At 36.6% G+C, this 24,460-nt stretch overlaps 1 protein-coding gene across 3 annotated transcripts; it reads left to right on the plus strand.

Moving 5' to 3' along the window:
* Nucleotides 1-511: 511 nt before the first annotated feature.
* galnt7 (UDP-N-acetyl-alpha-D-galactosamine: polypeptide N-acetylgalactosaminyltransferase 7) lies at nt 512-23,559 on the plus strand. 3 transcript variants are annotated; one of them, XM_017307529.2, is made up of 15 exons: nt 512-897; nt 4,568-4,679; nt 9,594-9,909; nt 12,910-13,076; nt 13,276-13,406; nt 14,842-14,921; nt 15,552-15,734; nt 17,403-17,520; nt 18,372-18,494; nt 18,797-18,912; nt 20,107-20,209; nt 20,304-20,402; nt 21,096-21,221; nt 21,315-21,345; nt 22,379-23,559. In XM_017307529.2, exons 1-15 carry the CDS (start codon nt 775-777, stop codon nt 22,483-22,485), a joined length of 1,935 nt encoding a protein of 644 aa, XP_017163018.2. In that variant the 5' UTR covers nt 512-774; the 3' UTR covers nt 22,486-23,559. The 3 variants fall into 3 exon arrangements, with proteins under 3 accessions (XP_017163018.2, XP_008417175.2, XP_017163023.2); XM_008418953.3 differs by lacking the exon at nt 15,552-15,734 and adding an exon at nt 15,990-16,172; XM_017307534.2 differs by lacking the exon at nt 15,552-15,734.
* Nucleotides 23,560-24,460: the final 901 nt, after the last annotated feature.

A 24,460-nucleotide genomic window follows, 5' to 3' on the forward strand; every position in this document is an offset into this window, starting at 1 on the left:
ACACAATTGCAAAGGTATGTGAAGTAGGATAACAATAAAAAGGTACAAAAAACCCAACAGACTATTTACAATATACGAAAATAAAAGCAAAGCAATCAATGGAGAATAATTACAACACACACATATACATCTATCTGACTCATTTATTTATTGCTGATGAACTCAATCTTAGTCTACTTTTATCAAAGCACATCTTTGCTAAATTACAGCAATAAACATAAATAATAATAAATAATAACTAGATCATTTTTCTTGATTCCTGTAAAGTGTCTTTTTTTAACAGTTTAATTTAGGATAGATAGGTAGTAATTTATAAATCGAGAGGAAGTTATGAAAAAGCGCTGTACAGATACAATATTTATTGCCTGTTTTGTGAATTGTTTCCAATTCCTCAAAATCATAACTATTATAACTGTGAGTAAAATTAGTTATTTTATTATTGTTGGCCAGGTTCCTCCTCCTTTTTCTGGCTCAGATCCTCCCATCGGCCAGCAACAGGAACCTTAGAGGAGGACAGGGTTGTTACACCGGAACAGTCAGGCCGGGTACCAGAACAGAGCGGCGATAACAGGAAATAATAACCTGTCCGACAACACACCGCGGCAACAGCGGGAAGACTCGTTCCCACTGAACTCATATTTATTTTTATTTTACAGCAGCAGACAGAGAGCTCTTGGTTGTCTGCTGTAGCCGGTTAAACTGCGCGGACGGGGACCAGTTTAGCTTAGCTTAGCTGCTGGAAGGAAGGAGCAAAAGAGGAAAGTGGGTTCCAGTATGAGGCTGAAAGTGGGATTCCTTCTGCGGAGCTTACTGGTCATTGGGACGTTTTTAGGTTTGGTGGTACTCTGGTCGTCTCTTTCTCCAAAGCCAAGCGACGACAACCCGTTCGGGAAAAGGGTAAGAAGCTAAATCGCACCAAAAGGTGACACTTGCTACAAAGCAACCAGTGCATGTTGAGTTAACGCGGTGTGGCGTTGATTTATGCGTCCTCGTTAGCTTGTTCCCAGAACTGGACAGTTATTACTTTTGTAGTTTTGCTGAGATACTGCTGTTGGAAATGAAACGCATTTGGCTTTCCACCTGCATCCCTTCCCAACAATCCAGGATCCACATCCGTACATGTCACCACGTTTAAAGTCACGGATCCTCAACAGGCGGAAGTGAGCTGGCTGCATCTAACGAGCTCGTGATAAGAAGTAGCCAAGTGAAAGTTTAGCATTGGTTTTTTAATGAATATACTATCGTAGTTAATTATGTCAATTATTGTCACACTGTATCAATCAGATTATCATAAAATCGTAATGTAAAAATCAGTTGATATTACTGATTAATTTATTACAGATCAATAAATTAAAGGAGACCAATCGGATGTACTGAGTTGTAATTTACCAAACTATATTTCTACACAAGTAAGAGTACATCAGCTTGAAATCTTTTAGAAAATAATCAAGTAGATAATTAGGGGTGTACCAAGAAAAACAAAACCTATCTATCATAGCCATAACTTAATAGCAAGAAAACTTAATATTTAGTTGAATTGGTGAGAGTGAATACTGACTCAAGGTCATCTTAAGTATATATACAATAAGAATAACGCTGTGCAGTTGTGATCAGATGGTTAAGCTAGCGTAAACAGATGAGTTGTGAGTTTAGATTTGAAATGTGATGGTGAGTTTGTTACGGAGATCAGGTTGAGAAACAAACAGCCGGGAGATTTCTTAATTTCAGGATTCACTGGGCTGATCTTCTTCTAACGTTCAGAAGGACACCAACTGAGAAGTGCTGATTGGAAGTAAGATTCAGAAAAATCTGAGCAGAGTGTCAGTAAACCAGGAATTTACGCTGCAAAATAGTGGCAGAAAAAAAGCTGACATTGCGATTTTTATTTCCTTTCACATTTTGTGAATGTTGCAAGAATCATTTTCTGTCTGTATTACAGTTATTTTTATTCTTTATTTGCCATGACAACCATTCAGCTGTGCAAAACGCCTGGGTGTATTCAGCACGGCCTTCAAGGCACAGCTCCTCCTCAGTTTCTAAGCTTCCCAGCTTCTGCCTCACAGAGTCCACTCAGCTCCTTCCGACTAGCCGGCAGCAAATGGCAAACACCTGGTTGGATTGCACATCTGCTGAGCTCATTATACGTGCTACTTCTCAGTGAAACACTGATAAAAACATTATTAAAGAGTTAAAAGAGGAGTCATGCTGAGATAACTTCCTGACAGCGGAGTTTCAGAAAGAACAGGAGTTTCTTAAAGAGACAGAGGCCCAATTTCAAGGCATTAAATCAGGAAGTAAAATTTCTTTTGAGTAATATTTGACATGTATAGCATTTTTATACCAGCTGAAGGTAACAGTTACTTGATTATGCTCTAAAATGACACTGTGTGCTTGGAGAACAGATAATACTGCCTCTTTAACCACACATGTGCAGACGTCACCCGGTGGGCAGATCAGTTTAGCAAAGGTAGATAAAATAGCATTTACATGCAAGTATCACTCAAAATGAAGGAAATCTGGATGAAGCCATTGTTCATCCAAACAGGTAAACAAGTAAGGCTTGTTTAGTGGGGCTGTGACTCAACTTTTAATTATAGTTTTCTGTCGGTTGAACCTTTAAGGAATGGTTGGTTCTTTACTTTTCAAGGTTCCTTGAACAAAACTTTGCCAGCATTGAAAATTGAAGTTCTTCAACTTTCATTTCTGATGGTTGTGAAATTAAATGTTGCTTATCACATTGGAACTTAGTATGAAAAGCAGATTATTAAAACGCATGTAGGCTGTAAATGAATTTTGTCTCTTCCACTCACCAGACAAGTCAAAAGGCCTTCAAACTTTCTTATCTTCTGAGGGTTTTTGTTCTAGACATTTTTTCTGTAGGTGTTTTAATCGTATCTACTCCAGTGTATTTATTAAAAATCTTTTCTAATAGTGAAAAAAGATTTTTTTTAAAACATCAGTCACTCTAGCCATTTCTGTAAGGAATGTTTTCAGGCCACACCTTTCTGTACACCTGTCTGTGAAGGAGTGCTGTGGGAACACCTGTTTTTAAAGGTGTGTGTAGAGAAAAAAACCCCGAAACAACTACGCTAGACTGGTGTGTTCAGTGCCACGTCCTGTCCACATTATGTCTCATCTGCCGCCATCGCAACAGGAAGCATGTTGTTGGGACTTTAACATGTAAATTTTTATTATATTAATGAATTACATGCATTTAAAAAATCTTCATCTTTTTTTTACATTCAAAAGTCCCAAGCTGGAACCTTTGTGTTGTGTTTCTGGTAGGCTTGTAAATCTGACGCACAAGCGACATCTGCAAACAGCAATGGAAGACGAAGCTGCTCTTCTTGACCCACTGGGGTTAATTTTTACTTCATAAAACGATCTGATGAGACGCAAGAAGAGACTATTGTTGTGTGTCTTTAATGATGAGTTAGCCCATCACTAAAGCTATTTCAGACTAACATACCGTTTATATGCAAAACATGTTGCAGCAGCAGAGACGTCCCCAACGTCAGCGTCCACATTTATAAAAACGTTACATGAATAATCAGAGTTCCTGAAATACTTGAAAGCTGAATGTGTATTTTAGCACTTTGTGTTAATCTGATGATTGAATAATCTAAATAACAGATCAAAAACAATAAATACCTTTGTTGTTGTTGAGCTCATGTGTCTATTTATTCGATATTTTAGCAGCAAAAATAGATTTTGAATTGGAAATGTTGCTTATTTTGTTGAATAATTGAGTAAAATGTGATTAATTAGTTACCAGCGTTTGTAAGGATGCTTGAAATCCTTGAAAATGGTTGTATTTCAATTTGGTGTTTTTAAGGTTGGAATTGCTTGGTTTCTGTGAAGGATTTGAAAGTTCTTGATATTCTATCTGCACCGTTTTTTAAAAACTTATTTTTTAGAAGAAAAGCCTTCTTACAGAAAGTAAGCATTTAATTTGAGCAGGAATGTATTTTTTTTCTAATAACTTTTAAAATCATAAAAATGGTTTTAAAAACTTTCCTTGAAAAGTGCTTGAATTTTAGCGAGAAAATGTGTGAACCTTGAAATTCAATCCCTGCTACTAACTCCATTAAAGTTTAATTTTCACTAACTGTCCCAGTCGCTAGCCCACTCACAATAAGCAATAAATCGATTAACCGTATGCTAAATTAACTTTACTTACAGACTTTATAATTAATTTTATTTGTTGTTTTGTTAATTTATTTTGGATTTATTTGTTTTATTAGATTTAAAATGTCTTCCATTTAAAGTTTATTGATCTTTGAGATTGTGTTCTTGTATTATTTTACCGTTATATTACTGGAAAACGGTCTCAAAACAATATTATCATTTATTGCGTTAACTTCTGGGACAGTTTGTCATCCAGTAAAATGTGTTACTGTGACAGGCTGGATGATCCAAGAACCTTTTGTGGTTCTTGTCTCTCTTCACGTCAGTCAAACTTGTCTGTAAATTGTTCTGACATTGTTAAATGCTGTCTCATATAGCATATTTTGTCATTCAGATCTGTGTTTATTTACGATCTCGCCATGTGTTTTTTCTCAAACAGGATGACAGCTTGCTCCCCAAAGGTGACTTGGTCGATCAGTTTAAGCCGGTGGTGCCGTGGCCGCGTGTGGAAGGCGTGGAAGTCGACCTGAACTCCATCAGACTGAAGCACGGTGAGACACCAAACATGTTGAAATCAGCTGTGACAACTTTGGCTTTAGAGCCACAAATGCATGGTTCTACCATTATTATAGCTGCAGCTTTAGCAGAACAATTACAAGTTTTGTTGTTATCAGCGTCTACCTCATTGGGTATTTTTTTTAACCCTTTCATGCATAGTGGTCACTAGAGAGGACAGCTATCTAAAAGTCATTTTCTTGTGCTTCTTGTGGATTTTTATGTTATAAATGCCCACAGACCACTGAAGTTCACACTAATGCATCATAAAATACACTATCAACTACTGGCCATCAGCTGCAAATGCTAGAAATTATTTGTGTTAAATCCAATATGGCCGACAAACAAAAAAGCAACTAATTGACCCGGTCCCTCCTTCTACTGTAGACGATTCTTACAGGTAAAAAAAAATATTGCAACATCAGATTACCCATAAAGAACAATACTACTGATGTATTTTTCAGATAACAACTTTGTATTTGGAGAAAATTACAATTGATCACCTAAAATAAAAGAAAAAATTATTTTACAAAATTTTTTCCAAACTTTTTTTATGCCTTAAGAAAATAAAAAAAAATATGGAAAAAAATCCTGACACAAAAGATCATAATTCATGCATGAAAGGGTTAAATAATTCAGCTTCATCCATCTATCATTTATGTCTGCTTGTCGTTAGCGTGACCTGCTGACACAGGTAACCAGAGTAAATAAAAACCGTTTTCAATCGATGACTCCACTCTTTATGTGACTGGTGGAACTGGTTTTCCACCCTGATGACGGCCGCCTCCATCCAGCAACGTTATAACGTCTTTTACGTCACTGGGAAGGAATTTTCACCCGCTTTTTTTTTTTTTTTTACAGAATTGTATTTATTCTGCTACATTGTAGAGTTTTTTTTGAAACTCCTATTTAAAGCTATGTAATTTCAATCAGCATTATTTCCAGACTTTAACTAGGCCCCTCCAAACCCATTTCAAGGTGTGATTTGTATGTATTATCCTGCTTTGTTACTGAAACATTGTTAAGCTTAAGGTCATGAATGGATGCCAGGATATTCTGCTTCAACTGATGATTATTTTAGTAATCAATTATTCTGACGATTAATCGACTAAAAAAGATTTGTATTTTTTTGGCACATTTTGAAGGTTTTTTTATTTAAACCTTTTTTAGACATTAGAAAGACATTAAAAGATGCAAATAACCAATAAATAAATATTTGATTGCCTAAAATGCAGCGATACAGCATTACTTTAGTGAAAACTTGATCATTTTTATAAAAGCATGCATCTGCAGCTAAAATAAAAATACTTCTAACTTATTGTGAAACGCTCAGCCCTTTGTTCCTGACTTGATATCTGAACAATGTAGGGATAATCTGTTAATTAATTTGGATTAACAAATTAAAAATTGAGTAAAGGCTTCATAAGAGAATTTTCTTTACATAATTTGAACCAGGTAAAGCTAAAACTGAGGCTTGTGGAGTTCTGGGTAGAATATACTTCTAGACAGAGAAGTTTTTTTTATCCTAAATGCAAAATGTTGGTACTTTCTGTACAGCTTTGGCTTAATTAATGCTTTAAGTATGTTGCTCTTTTAGCAACTGGCCTTTTTTATTCTGTATTCTCCAGTTAACAATAAATCAACTACTAAATAAGATGTCAATTATTTCAATAATCGATTAATCTGATTAATCGTTTCAGTCCTAGATGGCTTTATGACTTCTTTCAGACAGATAGATGTCAGTTCTCATCTGTCCTCATATTTCATTAGACGGGGACGTAGAGTGGTTGGGGAACGGGTTGAGGTTGGTTTGGTCTTGGTGAACAGATGGAGACTTCTTGCAGCCACCATGACAGCTGTGTTGTAATAAGATGGAGTAATAATCGCTGGGGATTAAATCCTGCCTGTGTTTAGGACAGACGGAGCCACAGTTTTCTTTTGAAACTCCAGACCAGCTAAAATTAAAGGATCAACTCACCCAGAACCAGACTTTAAATATAAACATGTAATTACAGCATTAGTGAGTTGACTAAGCTTTTACCTTGAAATCAGCATTTAATGCAGGGATTCAGTTACTCTGGCTGCCTAGTGCAGGTATGGAAACAGAAACTTTAGATGTTCCTGTCGGCCTTGCTTGTAAGTTAAAGGGCACCTATTATGCAAAATAAATATTTTGCACTTTTTTTTTTTTACTTCCATTTAGGTTGTAAAAACAACCTAAGAGCTTAAAAAAACATCCATCTCAGTTTTGAGAATAAGTTAATGAGGCGTCTGGAAGACGAGTTGTTTCAAAAGCCTCCCGATTGTTAAGTCACGTCCACGGCCACTGCACCGTTACCTAGCAACCCCAATCGAACCCATCCCTGTTACCTAGCAACCCAAGCGAATCTCCAGCATGTTTGGTCAGCTGTATGTGTTGTACAATGGTTGTTGGAAGAGACAAGTGTTTTATTGTTGACTTACCATTCAGAAACTGCATGCTGCATTCTCGTTGGTTGTGCAGGAGGCTCCACTTCCTGCTTTTCAAAGATGCACTACTGTATAATTATGCATCTGTTTTCAGCCAATTTTACGTGAGGGTAAGTGATGAGTTGGGGGTACATGGAAAGAAGCAGCTAATTTAGATTTAAAACGACAAGAGGCCCTAAAGTAGCGGTTCTCAACGTGGGCGGTACCGCTCCCCAGGGGGCGTTCAGAGGACGGCAGGGGGCGCTGGCGGACATTTTTACAAAAGGGGGGCGCTGGGATGCCTTTGGGGGGCGTTTGGTTGAAGGTAAACTTTACACCTTAAATGCACAACAATGCCAGTTTAGACTTTGAGCAACTTGGTAAAACTGTATTGTGAAACATTAAAACATGCTTGGCTGCAACTGTATCGATGGCAGCTCTTCTTCTATTCAGTGTTTGTTAGCTTCTGTTAGCTTCTTGGCGCAGCTTCGTTCTCCTGCTACTGGTAGCTAAAATCACGATACCCTCACTGAGTATCCCTCTGAAAAATGAACCCATTTAAATATAGAAATCAAGAAATCCCTCCATGGGTGATACCACGATAGAGAGCTTTCATTTTATAGCGTTAACACGGTGCTGTAAGTGATCCGGTATGAAACGGGGGTGATAGAACAACACAGCACTTTTAAATTTCAATAATCAGAATGCAGAAATTGTTTCCGTTGTTTTAAAAAGTTTATGTCAGTCTGCCCTGCAGGGGCTTAAAAAAAAAAAAGACGCGCACATTGCGCAAAACTCTGAAACAGGAGAAGCGGGACATAAAACGGAGCGACGAACTAGATGTGAATTATGGCATAAAAACAGAGAATCTGACGCTGAAAAATGAAAAATCAACACATGATGTGAAACACATGACTATTAGGCGGCGCAGCAGGTGATGAGTGAAAATTACTGATGGTCAATAAACGATCAAATAAATCTAGCAACAGTAAAGAAACTAATGTGGACATAGCAATAACCCAAGAGAGGATAATACAAATCAAATGAAACTAAATGGAAATGAATGAAGAACAAAATGCAAGAATAAACTAAGAAACTAAAGTAAATACAGAGGAATAAACTGGTATGGCAAGACCTTACGAGCAATAATTAATACAGAGGACTGTATGGCAAGAATAAACAGACACTATTTCCAGATAAAAGGTAAAATAATATTGTTGAAGTGCCATGGGTTTGTTGAGACCACATCTAGTACTGAGAATAAATATATCTTACAGACCATAACAGTAAATAACTGATCACTTATTTATGTTTTTAATTAGATTTGATATATTTATTTCTTCAATATTATTTTTCATGTCAGTGTTAATGTCATGAGGCTGATGACTCCATGACACTTTCAATTTGACTCATTAGGATTTGATTAAGAACCAGATTTGTTCTTTGTAATTTCTGTCCAGTAAAACTATTAATCTATAATCAATAGACAGGCCTATATAAATATATAATCCATGTTTCTGTCTCACATTTGTATGGCATTAAAAGGACCTGGAACTTTTGTTTTTCCACTGAAAGCTCTGGTTTGTTTAATAAATGCCATGTGGGTGAAGTTTTATGGATGATACTCTGATGTCCCATTCTCCTGAAGGCAGCACAGAGCTGCACCACCAGAAACTGACAAACACTGAAGAGAAGAAGAGCTATGATTAATGTAGTTACAGTTCTATCCATGTTTTAATGTTGCAGAGCTCAGTCGTTTTGCAAATAGTTCAAAGTTTAAACTGGCATGTTGAACATCTTTTATCTGCTCATTTTGTGCAATATTTAACAACTAGAAAATGGCACAAAATAAGAATATTGTTTCCACTCTGATTGGCTGCTGTTAGGCCTACCGATTTTAACTTGAATGTTTGTTGCATTTTTCATAGACGCCTGTGAAAATAATTTCTATTCCCATGACGTTTTTGTTCTCTGGGAAATTATTTTTGATGATAAATACAGAAACAAGCATAAAAATCAAAACATCTACAATAGTGATAGTAATATTAATGATAAAATAATAGTCAGTGCAAAGTAGCCTGCAAATTCTTTGGTGGGGGGCAGTGAGGAACCTGGATAAAGGCTGGGGGGGCGCTGGCCCAAAAAAGGTTGAGAAACACTGCCCTAAAGCATCTCATTGTAAAAGGAGCTGAAACGGAGAAAACTAAAATCTTATTACCTAGGAATAATTCTGTGCAAACAATGTTATGGACATGTTTTGTGTAAACCACAGACCTCTCCTAACCTGAACAAGGAAGCATACCCGGTCACCTTTAAAAACATAAACAGGACAGTAAAAAGAACAAGGTTCACAACTGTTGCTTGGGTTCGATAAGGAAATAAGGGACTTTGGACGAACTTCAAAACGAAATCCCAGTGGTGGTTCTGTATGTAATCCTTTCGTTTCTGGCTGCTACCTCCAGGCGGAGCCAATCTTCAGGACGCGGGGCAGCAGCCTAACCAGAAGCAGGTCATCCAGCAGCAGTATGTGACGTTCAAACCGGACACACACGCCTACAACAGCCCTGAGCTGAAGAAAGGGGTTCTGGGAAATTTTGAGCCTAAAGAACCTGAACCTCCAGGAGTCCCTAATGGTCCCGGGGAGGGAGCAAAGCCGTTTGTCTTGGGTCCAGAGTACAAAGACTCCGTCCAGGCGTCCATTAAGGAGTTTGGATTCAACATGGTGGCCAGTGACATGATCTCACTGGACAGAACGATCAGCGATATTCGCCATGATGAGTGAGTACTGCTGCTTTCCTTTCCATCATGATTTGATCTGTTTACAATTCGGGATGCAGCTTTTTGTTCTCCATCCTCATTTACTGTTAATCCTGTTATTGATTGTAGTTTTCTCTAGGTCTTCAACAACTGATTATTGTTATTCTGACAATCCGATAAAAAAATGTAAACATTTTGGAAATTTGTCATATATCTATTTTTAGAGAGCTTATTTTACACAACATTATATTCTAGTTTTTTTCTAGGGGCTGCAACTAATAATTATTTTATTAAATGATTATTCTGATGATTAATCTCATAAAAAATTGAAGCATTTAGCAGATTTTTTATTTAACCTTTCAAGCTTATTTTATACAATATTAGATTCCAGTTTTTTCTAGGACTGTAACTAACGATTATTTTAGCAATCAATTATTCTATTAATCAATTAATTGGATAACAAAAATTTATTTGGGACATTCTGCAGATTTTTCATTTAACCACTTCAGCTTATATTATACAATATTAGAAATCCATTAAAACATCCAAATAGACAAATAATTCAAAATAATATTTGGTGATATCTCCATAATTGATCAGAAATACTTAACCGAGGAGAAAATAGGGGTTGAACGACTACATATTTTTTAAGATCGAGTACATCATAATAGTCAAGTCGATGTCGACTAGTCGCGGTGACGTCATAGTGACGTGAGCGCAAAAAACCTTCACAACTACTTGGAGGCTTTATCAGCTGTTTTTACTGCAAATATTGACACCTCCCCTTCTCCCGCTTTTACTAAGTCTATTATGCAGAATTAAAAGCAATAAATAAATCATTCTTCGTGAGCAAATCGGGTCTGACTTTTTTTTTTTCCAAACACCGGCTGATACTGATAATCTCTGGATAGCTACTCATATAGGAGTCAAATTATCACACCTGCCACAATGGCGCTTTTGGAACATCACAAACCAAACGTATTATGAACAGATCCCGTTTGGTTACAGTTGAATTCAACGAAACCACCTGCTGCTTTTCCGCCGGATGCGCAGCAGGAAGCTCTGCTGACTCAGCAGCATCTCTCTGAACCAACATGCAGACGGCGGCCGAGATCGCCTCCATCAGACCCTCAGGATGAAGCTTGGACTTAGTTTCCAGATGTAGTCAAATCATATTTTTATAAGAGCCTGAAGCTCTTATAAAGTCAGGAATTTCCTGCTGGGCTCCATTAGTGAATATGAAAACATCCACAACTTATAACAACAGTACATTTTTATCTCAGTTCATTCACATCTGTGCAGGGTTAGAAGTTAGGATCCACTACTGCAGCAATAGAGGAAAAATGTCAGCGACACTCCAACAAAGGTGTGTCACAGATATACCTGTTTGTGAAGCATTAGGTCAAATAATAAATATTAACAACCGTATTACTGGGCTGAGGTTCCAGAAATTCTTGTAATTCTTGAATCTTATCGTCGTCATCATTTGTTTAAATGTAGTTGTCCTCAGTTGTAGGTCTTATTTTCATTTGAACACATAAATACAGACCACTTTAAATTCCTACACTTCCTAAAGCCGTTGTTACACACTAACAGTGACGTGTGGTAAAGTTCATGATATGGAGGGTGAAGAGTGCCAAATTACAATTAAATAATTACGTATCAATTTTTTAAAACTGGGAATAATTAATTTATTAAGTATATAGCTAGTAATATGTGCATCAGTTAAAGCATTGATCTTATTTTAACAAATAGGTACAATTATTTTATGATTTAATAAATTATTTACCTTTCTTGTGCTGAAACATTTATTTTAAAATGTCAACTTCATCCATCAAACTCAGCGAGCGGGTTTAGGGCTGCGTCTATAGAACCCTGACATTTGATTAGCTGTCTCTACAGAGTCCTTGACGTCTGATTGGCTGCCTCTATAGAACCCTGACATTTGATTGGCTGCCTCTATAGAACCGTGACATTTGATTGGCTGCTTCAAATGGAAAGTCAAGAGAACTACTTCCACGTTTGTTATTACTCTGAGGTCAATATTTTCACTGGAAAGAGCAGAAATAACTTTAATAACATAATTAAATTGTTGCAGTTTATTTACCATTATTTACTCCAGCCTCTGTATCCCAAGTTTGCTCTGAAATATCTCTAAAAAGTTCACAAGAGACAGCGTTAGCTGGTGTTCGTCCTATCTGAAGGCTGCGGCAGCTCCCCTGTGAACTTATTTGAGATATTTGATGGAACCCTGTTATGAAAAATTCTAATTTTGCTTGTTTTTGTACTTCCATTTGGGTTTCTTCTGCTTCTACAAACATCCCAAACACTAAAAAAAACAAAAAAAAACACCTAGAGTTTTTTGGCAATAAGTTAATGTTTTTAGATTTCTGAAAAATTAGCTGTTTCAAAAACCTCTGGAATATAAGGCTATAAGTCAGCAGCCACTGCCCATTGCCTAGCAACCCCAGTGGAATTAAGGCTCATTACCTAGCAACCGCAGTGGAATCAAGGCTCATTACCTAGCAACCCCAGCGGAATCAAGGCCCGTTGCCTAGCCACCCAAGCTGAGCTCGAGCACTTGTGGTCTGCTGATTTTACCTTTGTATGCGCTGTACAATGGCTGCTAGAAAAGACAAGTGTTTTGTTGTTGACTTGCCGATCAGAAACCACTAATGCTTTTCAAAGAAGAACAGTTGTATAATTGTTTATCTGTTTGCAACTATTTTCATGTCAGAGTGCGTTTATTGCGTTTATTTGGATTTAAAGTGACAAAGCCCTTAAAACAGCTCGTTCTGAAAGGAGCTCAAAACAGGCAGAACTGATTAGACTAAAATCTAAGAATAATTTTGTGGAAAAAATTTTAATTGGCATGTTTTGTATCGCCAATAGACCAATCCTAAGCTGCTCAAGGAAGCTTTAAAAGATGGATTTTTGAATATAATTATGGCGAAATGTCGGCAGTACCTCAGTCCTAATTCCTCCAACTGATTTGGTGTTTTGTGTGTTTCTCCTCTCTAGGTGTAAGTACTGGAATTATGATGACAGACTGCTGACCTCGAGTGTCATTATAGTGTTCCATAACGAGGGCTGGTCCACGCTGATGAGGACGGTGCACAGCGTCATCAAGAGGACGGCGCGCAGATACCTGGCTGAGATCGTCTTAATAGACGACTTCAGCAACAAAGGTGGGGGTTTTTTCAGGTTAACAGACTTGGAAAACAACTATATTACACATCAACTGAAACAAAAGATCAGTTTGGATTTTCCATTCTGTCTAACGTTTCTTCTGATTTTGGCATTTTAAAATCTTAATTACAAATGGATTACCACAAACGGTCGTAACTATTTTATAATCATTTGTAATTGCGTTCTCTGTGTTTGCAGCTCATCTGAAGGAGCGTTTGGAGGAGTACATCAAGCAGTGGAACGGCCTAGTTAAACTCTTCAGAAACGACAAAAGAGAAGGATTAATCCAGGCAAGGAGCATTGGAGCCAAGAAAGCCACCAAAGGACAGGTACATATAATTATTACTAATAAATCACTGATTGATTCCTGAGTAAATTAGGAGGTTGAATTCTGTTAAATTGTTGCTGTTTTACATGATTTTGTTTTGTTTTTAAGTTTTTGACTGGACTTTTGGCACAGAGATGGTTATTGTGCTACATGAATAAAATGGCTTGAAATGACTTAAAGTTTTTTCAGGTGGAAAATTTCTAGGTTGAACACAAAGTATAAATTTTTTTTATTGATCACAGTTTTCCTTTGTTTTTTATTTGATTTTTAAATTTTATTTACCCAAAATCAGATCTGGATGCACCCAAATCTGAATTTTATTGATTTATGAAACTAATTAAAACGGGATACAGCAAAAGTTTTCAAAAATTAGTGGCTCAAATCCTGTTTTTGTTGCTGAGAATAGAAATTTAAAGTTTTATAAAACATAAAAGGTCCTACTTTTAAACAAGACTGTTTTGACCCATGTGGATTTTGAACATTTCTGACTTAATCTCAGTATTTTACTCCTGCTGTAGGTTTAAACGTTTCGATTGTTTTAATCATTTAATTAAAACTCTGAACAGTTCAGTCTGGATTTGATTAAAATAAATTATGGTACATCTAGATACATTTGGACCACATGGAAATCCACTGCACTTCAATTCAGTTCAGTTTATTTACATAATGCCAATTCACAATACATGTATTTAAATGCACTTTATTAAAAAATAGTCTCTTGCATCCAAATATACAGGCAGATTTCACATCAAGCACCTTTATTTCACTAGGAGACAGACAGTTGAAAGACAGCGTTTCATCTATAGGAGCAGCTTCTAGCCTAATAGTATTTTAATAATTAGTGTATTCTTAGTGCCTCTTAATGTGAAAAGCAACATTACATCTGTTGGATAAAGGAACAAGACGCATCACCCAGTCCAGATGTACAGTTTATTTCAGAACTGAGTTGGAGTGCACCGATGACCGGTTACCGATCTTTTTAAAAAGCCTGACCTGCCGATTCCGATTTTGGCCAATACCAATTTTTTGTGTCTGAACTGTTGCTCAACATACCAAGAAAGTTGCTGAATTAGTAACAGTGGGGTGACTATTGTTAAATGTGCAGACATGACCTGGTGGACTGATCTCTCACTGCAGAGCAGAAGAGGACAGTGGCTGATTTATACACCTTTGCCAAGGTAGATAAGATTGGTGGATAAGATCGGCTTCACATGTGAAAATTGGCCGATCTTATCCACCAACGTTAAAAAATGAAGGAAATCAGCTGGCTGATAAATCGGTGCACCCCTAGTACTGAGGTTAAACACCTGTTGGTTATATTAAGTTGCCAAAACATTATGCAGGGAGCTGAAGTTATGGTGAGTGAGGATCAGCGTACAGGACCCACATGCATTCTGACAGTGTGTGCTGCTGTTCTTGCTGCTGCTGTTCTGCAGGTTCTGATCTACTTGGATGCTCATTGTGAGGTCGGAATCAACTGGTATGCTCCTCTTGTTGCACCCATTTCAAAAGACAGGTAAGTCCTGCTCACTTTTTGACTGCTATTTTTAATAAAAGAGTTCTGTTACCCGATTTACTCAAAAGTAAACTCTGATGTCTAGCTTTTTTTCTACCAGTGTCTTTTTCTTACGTACATGTTTATTTATTTATTACCCTGCATTGATTAAAGTTTTTAAATGAGAAAAGACCCTAAAGACTAAAAGGTGAAAAATAATAACTTGTATTTTTGCTTAAAAACTGAAATTCATACATTGTATTTAGTGTTTATATGCATTAATTTTGAGGCTGTTGGGTTCCAGCTAATGAAAACCCCAAATTCTTTGTAATACTCTTATTTAGGACACCAGTCACATAAAGAATTGTGATTTCAGTCTCTAATCTGCACACTGTAACTGCATTTAATCATATTTTCAAATTTATTCATACTTATTTCTACTTTAATTGAACAAACGGTGGAAGAAATGGTAAAAGTAACAGAAATACGGACAGTTTGGGGTTTTTATACAGTATTAATTGGAATTTATTTATAACAATGAAGCAACATTCTTCTTATGAGAAGAAATTTATGACTTTAAATGATTAATGCCCACCACTTCCAGCCTGTTCCTATACACAGAGGTTTGTGTATGTGTGTGTCTACATGTAGGACAGTTTGCACAGTTCCCCTGATAGATTATATAGATGGTAATGAGTACACTATGGAGCCCCAGCAGGGCGGCGATGAGGACGGCCTGGCTAGAGGAGCATGGGACTGGAGCCTGCTCTGGAAGAGAGTCCCTCTTAGCCAGAAAGAGAAGGCCACCAGAAAATATACCACCGAGCCATACCGGTACATATCCAAAGCATGTGAAAACTCACTCCTGATCTTTTTCTGTCTCCACCTCCCATTCCTTGATCCCCACCCTTCTTGTCCCCTACTGTCCTGGTTGGCGTCATCCACCCCACCACCCCTACTCTGTGTCTTTGTGTTGTTTTGCTCTGCTATCTGTGTGTCCCCCCCCCGGCCCCCCTCCACTTCCTGTGCGACATCTTTCCGTTCCCCTCCGTGTGTCCTGTATGCATGTCCCCACATCCGTTGTGTCAGAACTGTTTGTACGGTGCCTCTGATCGACTCCATCCACGGCCAGAGGTTCAACATCGAGCCCCAGGGTGGCGGCGACGAGAACGGTTTTGCTAGAGGAGCCTGGGATTGGAGCATGCTCTGGAAGAGAGTTCCGCTTGGAGACAGGGAAAAAAATCTGAGAAAAACAGTAACTGAACCATATAGGTACAAATAACCTCCTGACTCATCTGGACTGGAGTACCTGGCCACATTTCTTATGATATACACTACATTACAGCTGCCTCTGGTTTACAAAAAAATATGATTCATAATGTAGTGTATAGCATAACTAACCAACTAAAAGTCATAACTAACCAACTAAAAGACTATTTCCAGCTGATGTGGGTTGACTTACCACTGTTCTGTCCACTAGCTGTCCTTCCCTGCAGGGTTTTATCTGTTGAGCCTTTATTGTCTTGACTCTAATCTGTCCTGAGTTTAAAGCTCTTTCTTTCTTTTTAAAGGGGACCTATTATGCAGAATTCTCTTTTTCCCCTTTCATGTTTTTGTACTTCCATTTGGGTCTCAACTACTTCCAAAAACAGTCCAAGTGGTTAAAACAAAACACAAAAAGCTGTTTTTTGGCAATGAGTTAAATGTTTTTTGGTGTCTGGAAAACGATGCGTTCTGAAAACCTCCCAGTTGTCAAGTCACATTCATTACCTATCAACCCCAGCAAGGCTCTGCCCATCACCTAGCAACCAAGGTGAACTCCACCATGTTTGGTTGGCTGGTTTTACTGCTGTATCCGCTGTACAATGGCTGCTGGAAAAGACAAGTGTTTTGTTGTTGATTTAATGTCCAGAAACCACCGGCTGCATTTGTGTTTATTGTGCAGGAGGCTCCACTTTTGCTTTTCAAAGATGTATGGTTTGTATAATTACTCATCCGTTTGCAGCCATTTTCACATGCGTGTGTAAATGTTAACTAGCTGCCAGAAGCAGCTTTTTTGTATTTAATGTGACAAGAGGCCCTAAAACAACTGAGCAAACTAAAATCTCATTATCTAAGAATGATTTTTATTTTGTAAAAAACTTGTAATAAACTTTTTGTTTATTACAAAAATGATTTATAAAATTATATTATTATGCTATTAGAAGCATAACAGGTCACCTTTAAATGTTAAACACTGGAACCTGAAGGGCAGAAGCATTTCGTTAGCACTCTCCAGTGAGAGGATTATTGGGTTCAACCTAAAGTCTGGGATAGTTTTGGGATCTTATCGTAGAGTTTGTCCTGAGACCTTACCGCCTCCATCTTTGTCTGATCACTTCCTCGTCGGGGATTGTGTGTTGCTTGACTCCTTCTCTGTTCATCCCATGCTTGATTCGGGGACCTGTTGATGCACCTGTAGCCTCTACCTGCTGGAATTGATGTGTGTTTTTGTTGCTGTAGGTCTCCAGCGATGGCCGGAGGGCTGTTTGCCATAGAGCGAGATTTCTTCTTTGAGCTGGGTCTGTACGACCCCGGGCTGCAGATATGGGGAGGAGAGAACTTTGAAATATCATACAAGGTATATCTAGATTATTCTACGGTAGGGCTGGGCGGTAAAAATAAATCCAATTTCTCATTTTATTGGCAGAAAATATTTTCAAAAAGTGGCTTTAATTTAATTATCCCTTCTTTGAATTTTACAACAAAGTACAATACTTATTTGCGAGAATATATCTTAATATTAGTAGAATAAAGACACAATATTACACAGGAAAAACTTCTTAAAAGTTGTTTTAATGAGAAAAAAGCTTTTAGTTATCAGGATCTGACATGAGCAGCTCAAAATAAACTGTTGTTTGCACGATTGTCCCTGCTAATAATTTGGCGCTGATGTGTTAAAAGATGAAATATTTCTACTAAGTAGTAATAGAAATATTATTAATACTTTGTACTACTGGATTATCTAATAATCCAGTACTATTTAGTGTAACATTTGAAGTTATTCTTGAGTATAACTTCAAAAGATGCTCTACATTTCTCATTTTAAGTTGTTGGAGTTCTAATAAAATTATGACTTTATCTGTTAATGTTACGACTTTATTCTTGTAATTTTTGGACTCTGTTGTTGTGCGACTGCATTCTTGTCGTGTTATGACTTTATTCTTGTAATTTAAAAAATGTAATTAAGTCCAGATGAACAGAAGATGTAAAACAAAACACGCTTGTCAAACAAAATGGCGGATTTGGACGAAATGATGCGATTCTGAATTATGGAAACCTGAGGAGTGAAAAAAATCCTGTTTTTCCAAAAATTGAATCTTCAAAAACCAAAAATGTGATTAATCTGATTTATCATCTAATGTGTAAGTTTCCTTCCTGATGGCTGAAAATGTCCGTTTTATGTTTAATAGCTTCGTGTTGTTATTCTAGATCTGGCAGTGTGGCGGCCAGCTGCTCTTTGTGCCGTGTTCTCGGGTCGGTCACATCTACAGACTCCAGGGCTGGCAGGGAAACCCCCCACCTGCACACGTCGGATCCTCTCCCACTCTGAAGGTACGGCGACAGATTGCTGACAGACACCGAGTCAGATCCCAGCTAGCTGTGAAGCTAACGCTCAAACACTTACAGTACCTTATATTTTTATTTTTAAAACATTTGGTCATCCAGGAAATGGAGAAACAAATAGTTTGTGTCAAGTGGAGCCTTTATTTCTCTCAGCACTGTAAAAGTTATGTGATTTCTTTTGGGATCACTGCTCATACGCTAAATAATGGTTCAGATCAGCATGTATTTAATTTCACTGGCTGACCTTCATCTGCACTAACAACACTAATAATTTTTCTGTGTTCAAACAGAACTACGTTCGTGTGGTCGAGGTTTGGTGGGATGATTATAAGGACTATTTCTATGCCAGCCGCCCTGAAACGCTGACCTTAGCCTACGGAGACATAAGCGAGCTGAAACGTTTCAGGTACAGAAACGTGTATAAACATCTTATTTTTTAATATTAATTTAGTGCCAATAAATAGCTGTGCTATGCCCTTCATTATCTGGTTAATTGTTTTGATTTTAGATATGACTTTGTAAAACTAGTGTTCAGAATTAGTGCAAAAATAGAAAATATTACCAAGTATTTTTGTTTTAGTTTCTAATGCAATCATTTTAATACACTTAAAATAAGACAAAACTAACTTATAAGTAACTTTTCAGCAAGACATATCAGGAGCTGGTTTTAAGTCAATCATTCCTTATTATTGATAAAACAAATTATTTTTTCACTCATGATAAGACATTTTCCAACGTTATAAGTCTTAAACATCTGCCTGTGGAACTTGTATGTTTGTGTTTGTTTGTGTTTAGCAATATTCGAGACTTATTTACTTAAAACAAGCTCCTATAACCTGGTGAAAAAGTTACTTTTAAGTTAGTTTTGACTTATTTTAAATGTACAAAGGTATTTGCACTAGAAACTTAAAAAACATTTGGTACAGATTTGCAATATTCTGCCAGTTTCAGTGTTGTATTGATGCTGAAGTGACAGAAAATCAAAAATTATCCTGGGATCCTATAGTGTGTTATTTATCTGTTTTTGTTGCATCTCTTATTTACTAAACTGAAAGGTCCTCGGGTTTAAAATGCAACCCTTACACCAGTGAGAACTGCAAACATTTAATTGGAAACAGATCGTTATGCAAGAAAAAGCTAATTTGATCAGGAATGAAGCTCCCTGAACATGTTTTCAATCTCTTCAGCCTAACAGTGTCTACTACGGCCACATTTTGTTTTTGCAGCAGTCAAAGCTCACAGAAATGTTTGCTTTCAATTTACACCACATGGTTTCTTCCATATGGAGAAATAATAATTATATAATCTTCACAACATTGATCTATTTATAGTTTTGCTGTTACAAACACAAACTTTCCTGTATTTTATTGGGATTTTATGTGACAAACCAACTCAGTTTGTCTATACTGATGTAAAAATCTGAAAAGTAGGGTGTGTGTTTCTGTCTGCCTCTCTGAGTTAATACCTCCTTTAGCTGCAGCTACAACCACAAGTCATCTGGGAAAAGTCTTTGTCAACATCTTGATCTGGAGACTGAAATCTTTTCCCAGTCATGAACGATGGGAAACGATAAAGTGTGTTTTCCCAAAATGTTTTTCAGGGAGGAGCATCGATGCAAAAGTTTCAAATGGTTCATGGAGGAAATAGCTTACGACATCCCGATGCACTACCCGCTTCCTCCAAAAAATGTTGAGTGGGGGGAGGTAAGAAAGCAAACGCATCATGTTTTATTCCTGCTTATAAATCGCTGATTTGTTGTGTTACTCCTGATGAATGCCGTATAATCGATGTGTGCAGATTCGAGGTTTTGAAACCAGCTACTGCATCGACAGCATGGGCCACACGAACGGAGGGAACGTGGAAATTGGTCCGTGCCACAGGATGGGAGGGAACCAGGTAAAAACTCAGCGCTTTCACTCTTCCACTGGTAAAAGAAGTGGTGATGCTGGAAGACGGTTTGCGTAACCTAGCAACAAGATGAACAGACATTTCTATGATGGTGCAGCTTTGAAAGTATTACCTACAAAAACCTTGAATTTTCACAGAAATAGAAGAATATGCAAATATTTCTGTGAAAGTGAAGGACTGACATAACGTAACATCTGCATAATAATCAGAGATGATTACTTTCTTATTTAAAAAGGAATTGAATTATTAGTTTGCATCTTTCAGTTTATTTTTAATGCACAAAAATATGAAAAATATGTAGAATATGCAAATTTTTTCGATTTAATTGATTAATTGTCAGTATAATTGATAGATTAGTTGCATATAAAATATATGTTAGTTCAGTGAGCGACCTCCTTCCATGACTGAGTTGGGGTTTGACAAAAACGGTGCACAAACAAGCATAAAATGATATTTTATTAATTAAAAATAATTTGACCTAATTCTACTGCAAGCGTCTCTTTCTGACCGTGTTGGACCAGAATCTTCCTTCCGGGTGTTTCTGATGGAAACCAAAGACATTTTAGGAATCTGTGAGATAAAAGATGCAGAAACGTCGAGCCTTTAGCCGCCGCAGCCCAGACTGTGCCGCCATCTTGAGTGCATGTGGTTTGACGTATCTCTGTGGTTCTGGTTCTGTAGCTTTTCCGCATTAATGAAGCCAAACAGCTGATGCAGTACGACCAGTGCCTGACCAAAGGAGATAATTCAGCTGTGATCATCACACACTGCGAGAGGAACCAGCACACTGAGTGGAACTACTTCAAGGTGAGAAACACAAACACGCCTCCGTTTGATTATCGATTCTTACAGTTGATCAGCTTTCAATATTGTTCCTAATTTTTTTGTTTTGTTTTTCAGGAACTTCATCGGTTCACTCATGTGCCAACAGGTAAATGTCTGCGTAGTTTTATAAAACATTAACTTCTAAACGCATTTCAGTCATTTGATTTTCCGATTTTCTACATTTGTCTTACTTTGTTTCCATTAAACTTTAAATGTTTTACAGTCTTACAGACAGTAGGTGGTTTTTTTCTTTATCTCCGCCTACTGGTGCATTATGGGTATTTTAAACTTTTTCTTTTCAGAACCTCACTGCAAAAACACAAAGTCTTACTAAATATTTTGTTTAGTTTCTACTGCAAATATCTTATTACAACTGAAATAAGACAAAACTAACTTACAAGTAACTTTTCAGCAAAATATAGGAGCTTGTTTTAAATCAATAATTCTTGAGTATTTATAAGAAGTGCTATTTCCACTGGCAGATTATTTCACTTATAATAAGACATTTCCCCATAATCTGGAATTATTAATATAAGGGATTATTGACTTAATTCAAGCTCCTATATCTTGTTGAAAAACTGCTTGTAAATTAGTTTTGTCTTATTTCAAGTGTTATTTTCACTAGAAACTAGACCAAAAATATTTAAATATACCAAAATGTGATGGACAGTAAAGGATTTAAACTGTTAATATGCAGTATTCTTTTTTTATGTGATATAAACAAATTAAACGGGTATTAAGATTAGGTTAGCATACACAGAAACAAAACAAAATGTGTGAAAAATGTGTTTTTTGTGTTGATTTGGTAGATGAAGACAGAAAAAAAATTAAATAATAATTAAGCATTACATAAAAAATACATGTCTTTGGTTACATTTCTCATCTTAATAAAAACAACAAAACCACAATGATAATAATAAAGTAACAATATTACCAATAATAACTCAACACTGTCTGGCCAAAAGGATAAAAAAAAAAAATCCCTCATGAATGATCAATACTTAGCGCTAGCATTAACATTAGCTAATATGGAGTTTTATTCAGCGAAATTTCAAAGTTGTATTTTCTTTCTGCTCATTTTAAAGAAAATAGCCCGTGTGTTTTGACGCTCATTGATGTAAATGTTTTGTTTGTCACAGGTAAATGTCTGGATCGCTCTGACCTGCTTCACAAAGTGTTCATATCAGACTGTGACGTCAGTAAATCCACTCAGAAATGGGAGATGAACAACATAGTCGCCGTATGAAGACCTAAAGAAATCTGTCCGACCGGAGAGAAATACGGTGATTTTTCTGAGGACATGCACCACTAAATGCATCCGAGTTTTTTTTATTTTATTCTGGATGAATCAGCTGTGGCTATCAGCCGGAAAATGCCTTTAGGGTTCATCCTGGATCCAACAGGAAGTGACGCAGTCCAGGGAGGAACTGGCAGACAGGAAGCTGGACGCAGCTGGTCGTTGGAAGGAGCTGTGGGTTTAACATTAAACTGGCAACTGGTCTTTTATGGTGGTTGTGTTTACATGGTTTATTTCTGTTTTCTTCAAAATCAACTCTATTCTCTTCACATATGTTTTTAATTCAGATTTGCCCGCTCAATACCAAAAGCAGATCGTTTGCTTGGTGAAGGACTCTGTTGTCCTAGACACTACATGGGTTTACTGCTTGCTTTGCTCAGTAAAAACAGACATTTTGGTGTCAATGTGACATAAAAGCAACTGAATAATGAGACCTGACGCTGGCAGACAAGGAAGTAGTTGATTGTTAAACATGGCAGCTGTTTTATTTGTCTTTTGACTCCATTGCAATGAACCTTTCATAGGATTGTTTTTATGTTTTTATTGTTCTTTAGACTAAAAATCACCTTTACAGCTTCTGTAGGCTTCTAAACCCAAAATGAAAAAGTGAAAATAAATAAATTCAGGTTTTCCTGAATTAGCTGTTTCTCCAAACTAAATATTCCAATCATAATTTCAGTTGTTCCATGTCTTAAACTGTATGATTGTCACTATTTGGTTAGTTCTTTGACGAACTGTAAAAGACGTTGACTGCTTGCCTTACTGGAATAACTTAAGGTGAAGTTTACTGTGACCTGTGATGAAATGGTGGGGGGAAATGTCTGCTTTTGCTGCAGGGGGAAAAGGTTTGGGCTTATTGTTGACTATGTTTGCAGCATTTTGTACAACATAAATGAAGTTGTTTCTAAAGAAAATGGTGTATTATATCAGAGGCCCTTAATGATGTAAATATCTAACTTATAGAAGAGATTTAATAATATGGGCCAAACATTGGGGGAATGATGAAATAAACAATTTTTACTACTTTGTCTCTTGCTGCTGCTTTTGTTTGGGATTATTCTGGGATTAACTGGGTCCAGTTCATCAATTCCAGTGTACCAATTTTATCCTGAAAGGCTTTAGTTTGTTAAAAATTAAATCTATATCAGTCAGCTACTGGTTGACTTAATATTCCACATGTATACAGTCATATTCAATGATTTAGAATTTTATTAAGTTTATTTCATCAGCTAATTTTGCTAAGTGAAGGATATTGTAACTTATTACATATTTTAATTACATAGAATGATGTTGAAAGCCTTTATTTCTATTTATTTTGATCATTTTCTGTTCATCGCCAATGAAAACATAACATTTAAGATTATTTTAAGAATATCCAATCAAATATTCTATATTTTCCATTAATTTATGCAATAATAACTTCAAAACAATCTAAAAAATATATGCAAATGAAAAAAAATGCCAATGTAAATAGTACTTTTTCTCTTGCTAAGATTCTCAACATAGGATGTTAAGTTCAACTATTTAGAGGCATATTCAGATGAAAAGTTACTTGTAAGTTTGCTTTGTCTTATTTCAAGATACACTTGAAACTAGACAAAAATAATATGTAAGATTTTCTGTATCTTGGAAAAAAAGTGAAAAAGTGTTATTTCTGCTTAAAATTGTTATTTTGTAGTTATGTTATTAATTTGAATTTTAAAAAAATTATTTCAGCGTGTAAAGTACGAGAATTTGCATATAACTTAATATTTTTGTCCATCTAATGACATTGTTTTTGAATATACAATCAGATATAAGATACGCAGTGAACAGGTAATGAATCAGTTTGTTGAAACGGATCGATGCAGATCGAAAAACCACAAAATGAGCTTTTTTTTTTTTTTTTTTTAAATAAATACAAATTTAATTTACCCACAGCACG

Source organism: Poecilia reticulata, chromosome 1, assembly GCF_904066995.2.
Source record: "Poecilia reticulata chromosome 1, P_reticulata-male-v2, whole genome shotgun sequence".
Classification (NCBI taxonomy): Eukaryota; Metazoa; Chordata; class Actinopteri; order Cyprinodontiformes; family Poeciliidae; genus Poecilia; species Poecilia reticulata.

What these genes read in the sequence shown, in the direction of transcription:
- galnt7 (XM_017307529.2), top strand. Translation starts at nt 775, where the DNA reads ATGAGGCTGAAAGTGGGATTCCTTCTGCGGAGCTTACTGGTCATTGGG. An exon ending in CTCCATCAGACTGAAGCACG is followed by an intron (nt 4,680 to 9,593) that starts GTGAGACACCAA and finishes TGCTACCTCCAG; the next exon opens with GCGGAGCCAATCTTCAGGAC. An exon ending in TATACCACCGAGCCATACCG is followed by an intron (nt 15,735 to 17,402) that starts GTACATATCCAA and finishes TTGTTGCTGTAG; the next exon opens with GTCTCCAGCGATGGCCGGAG.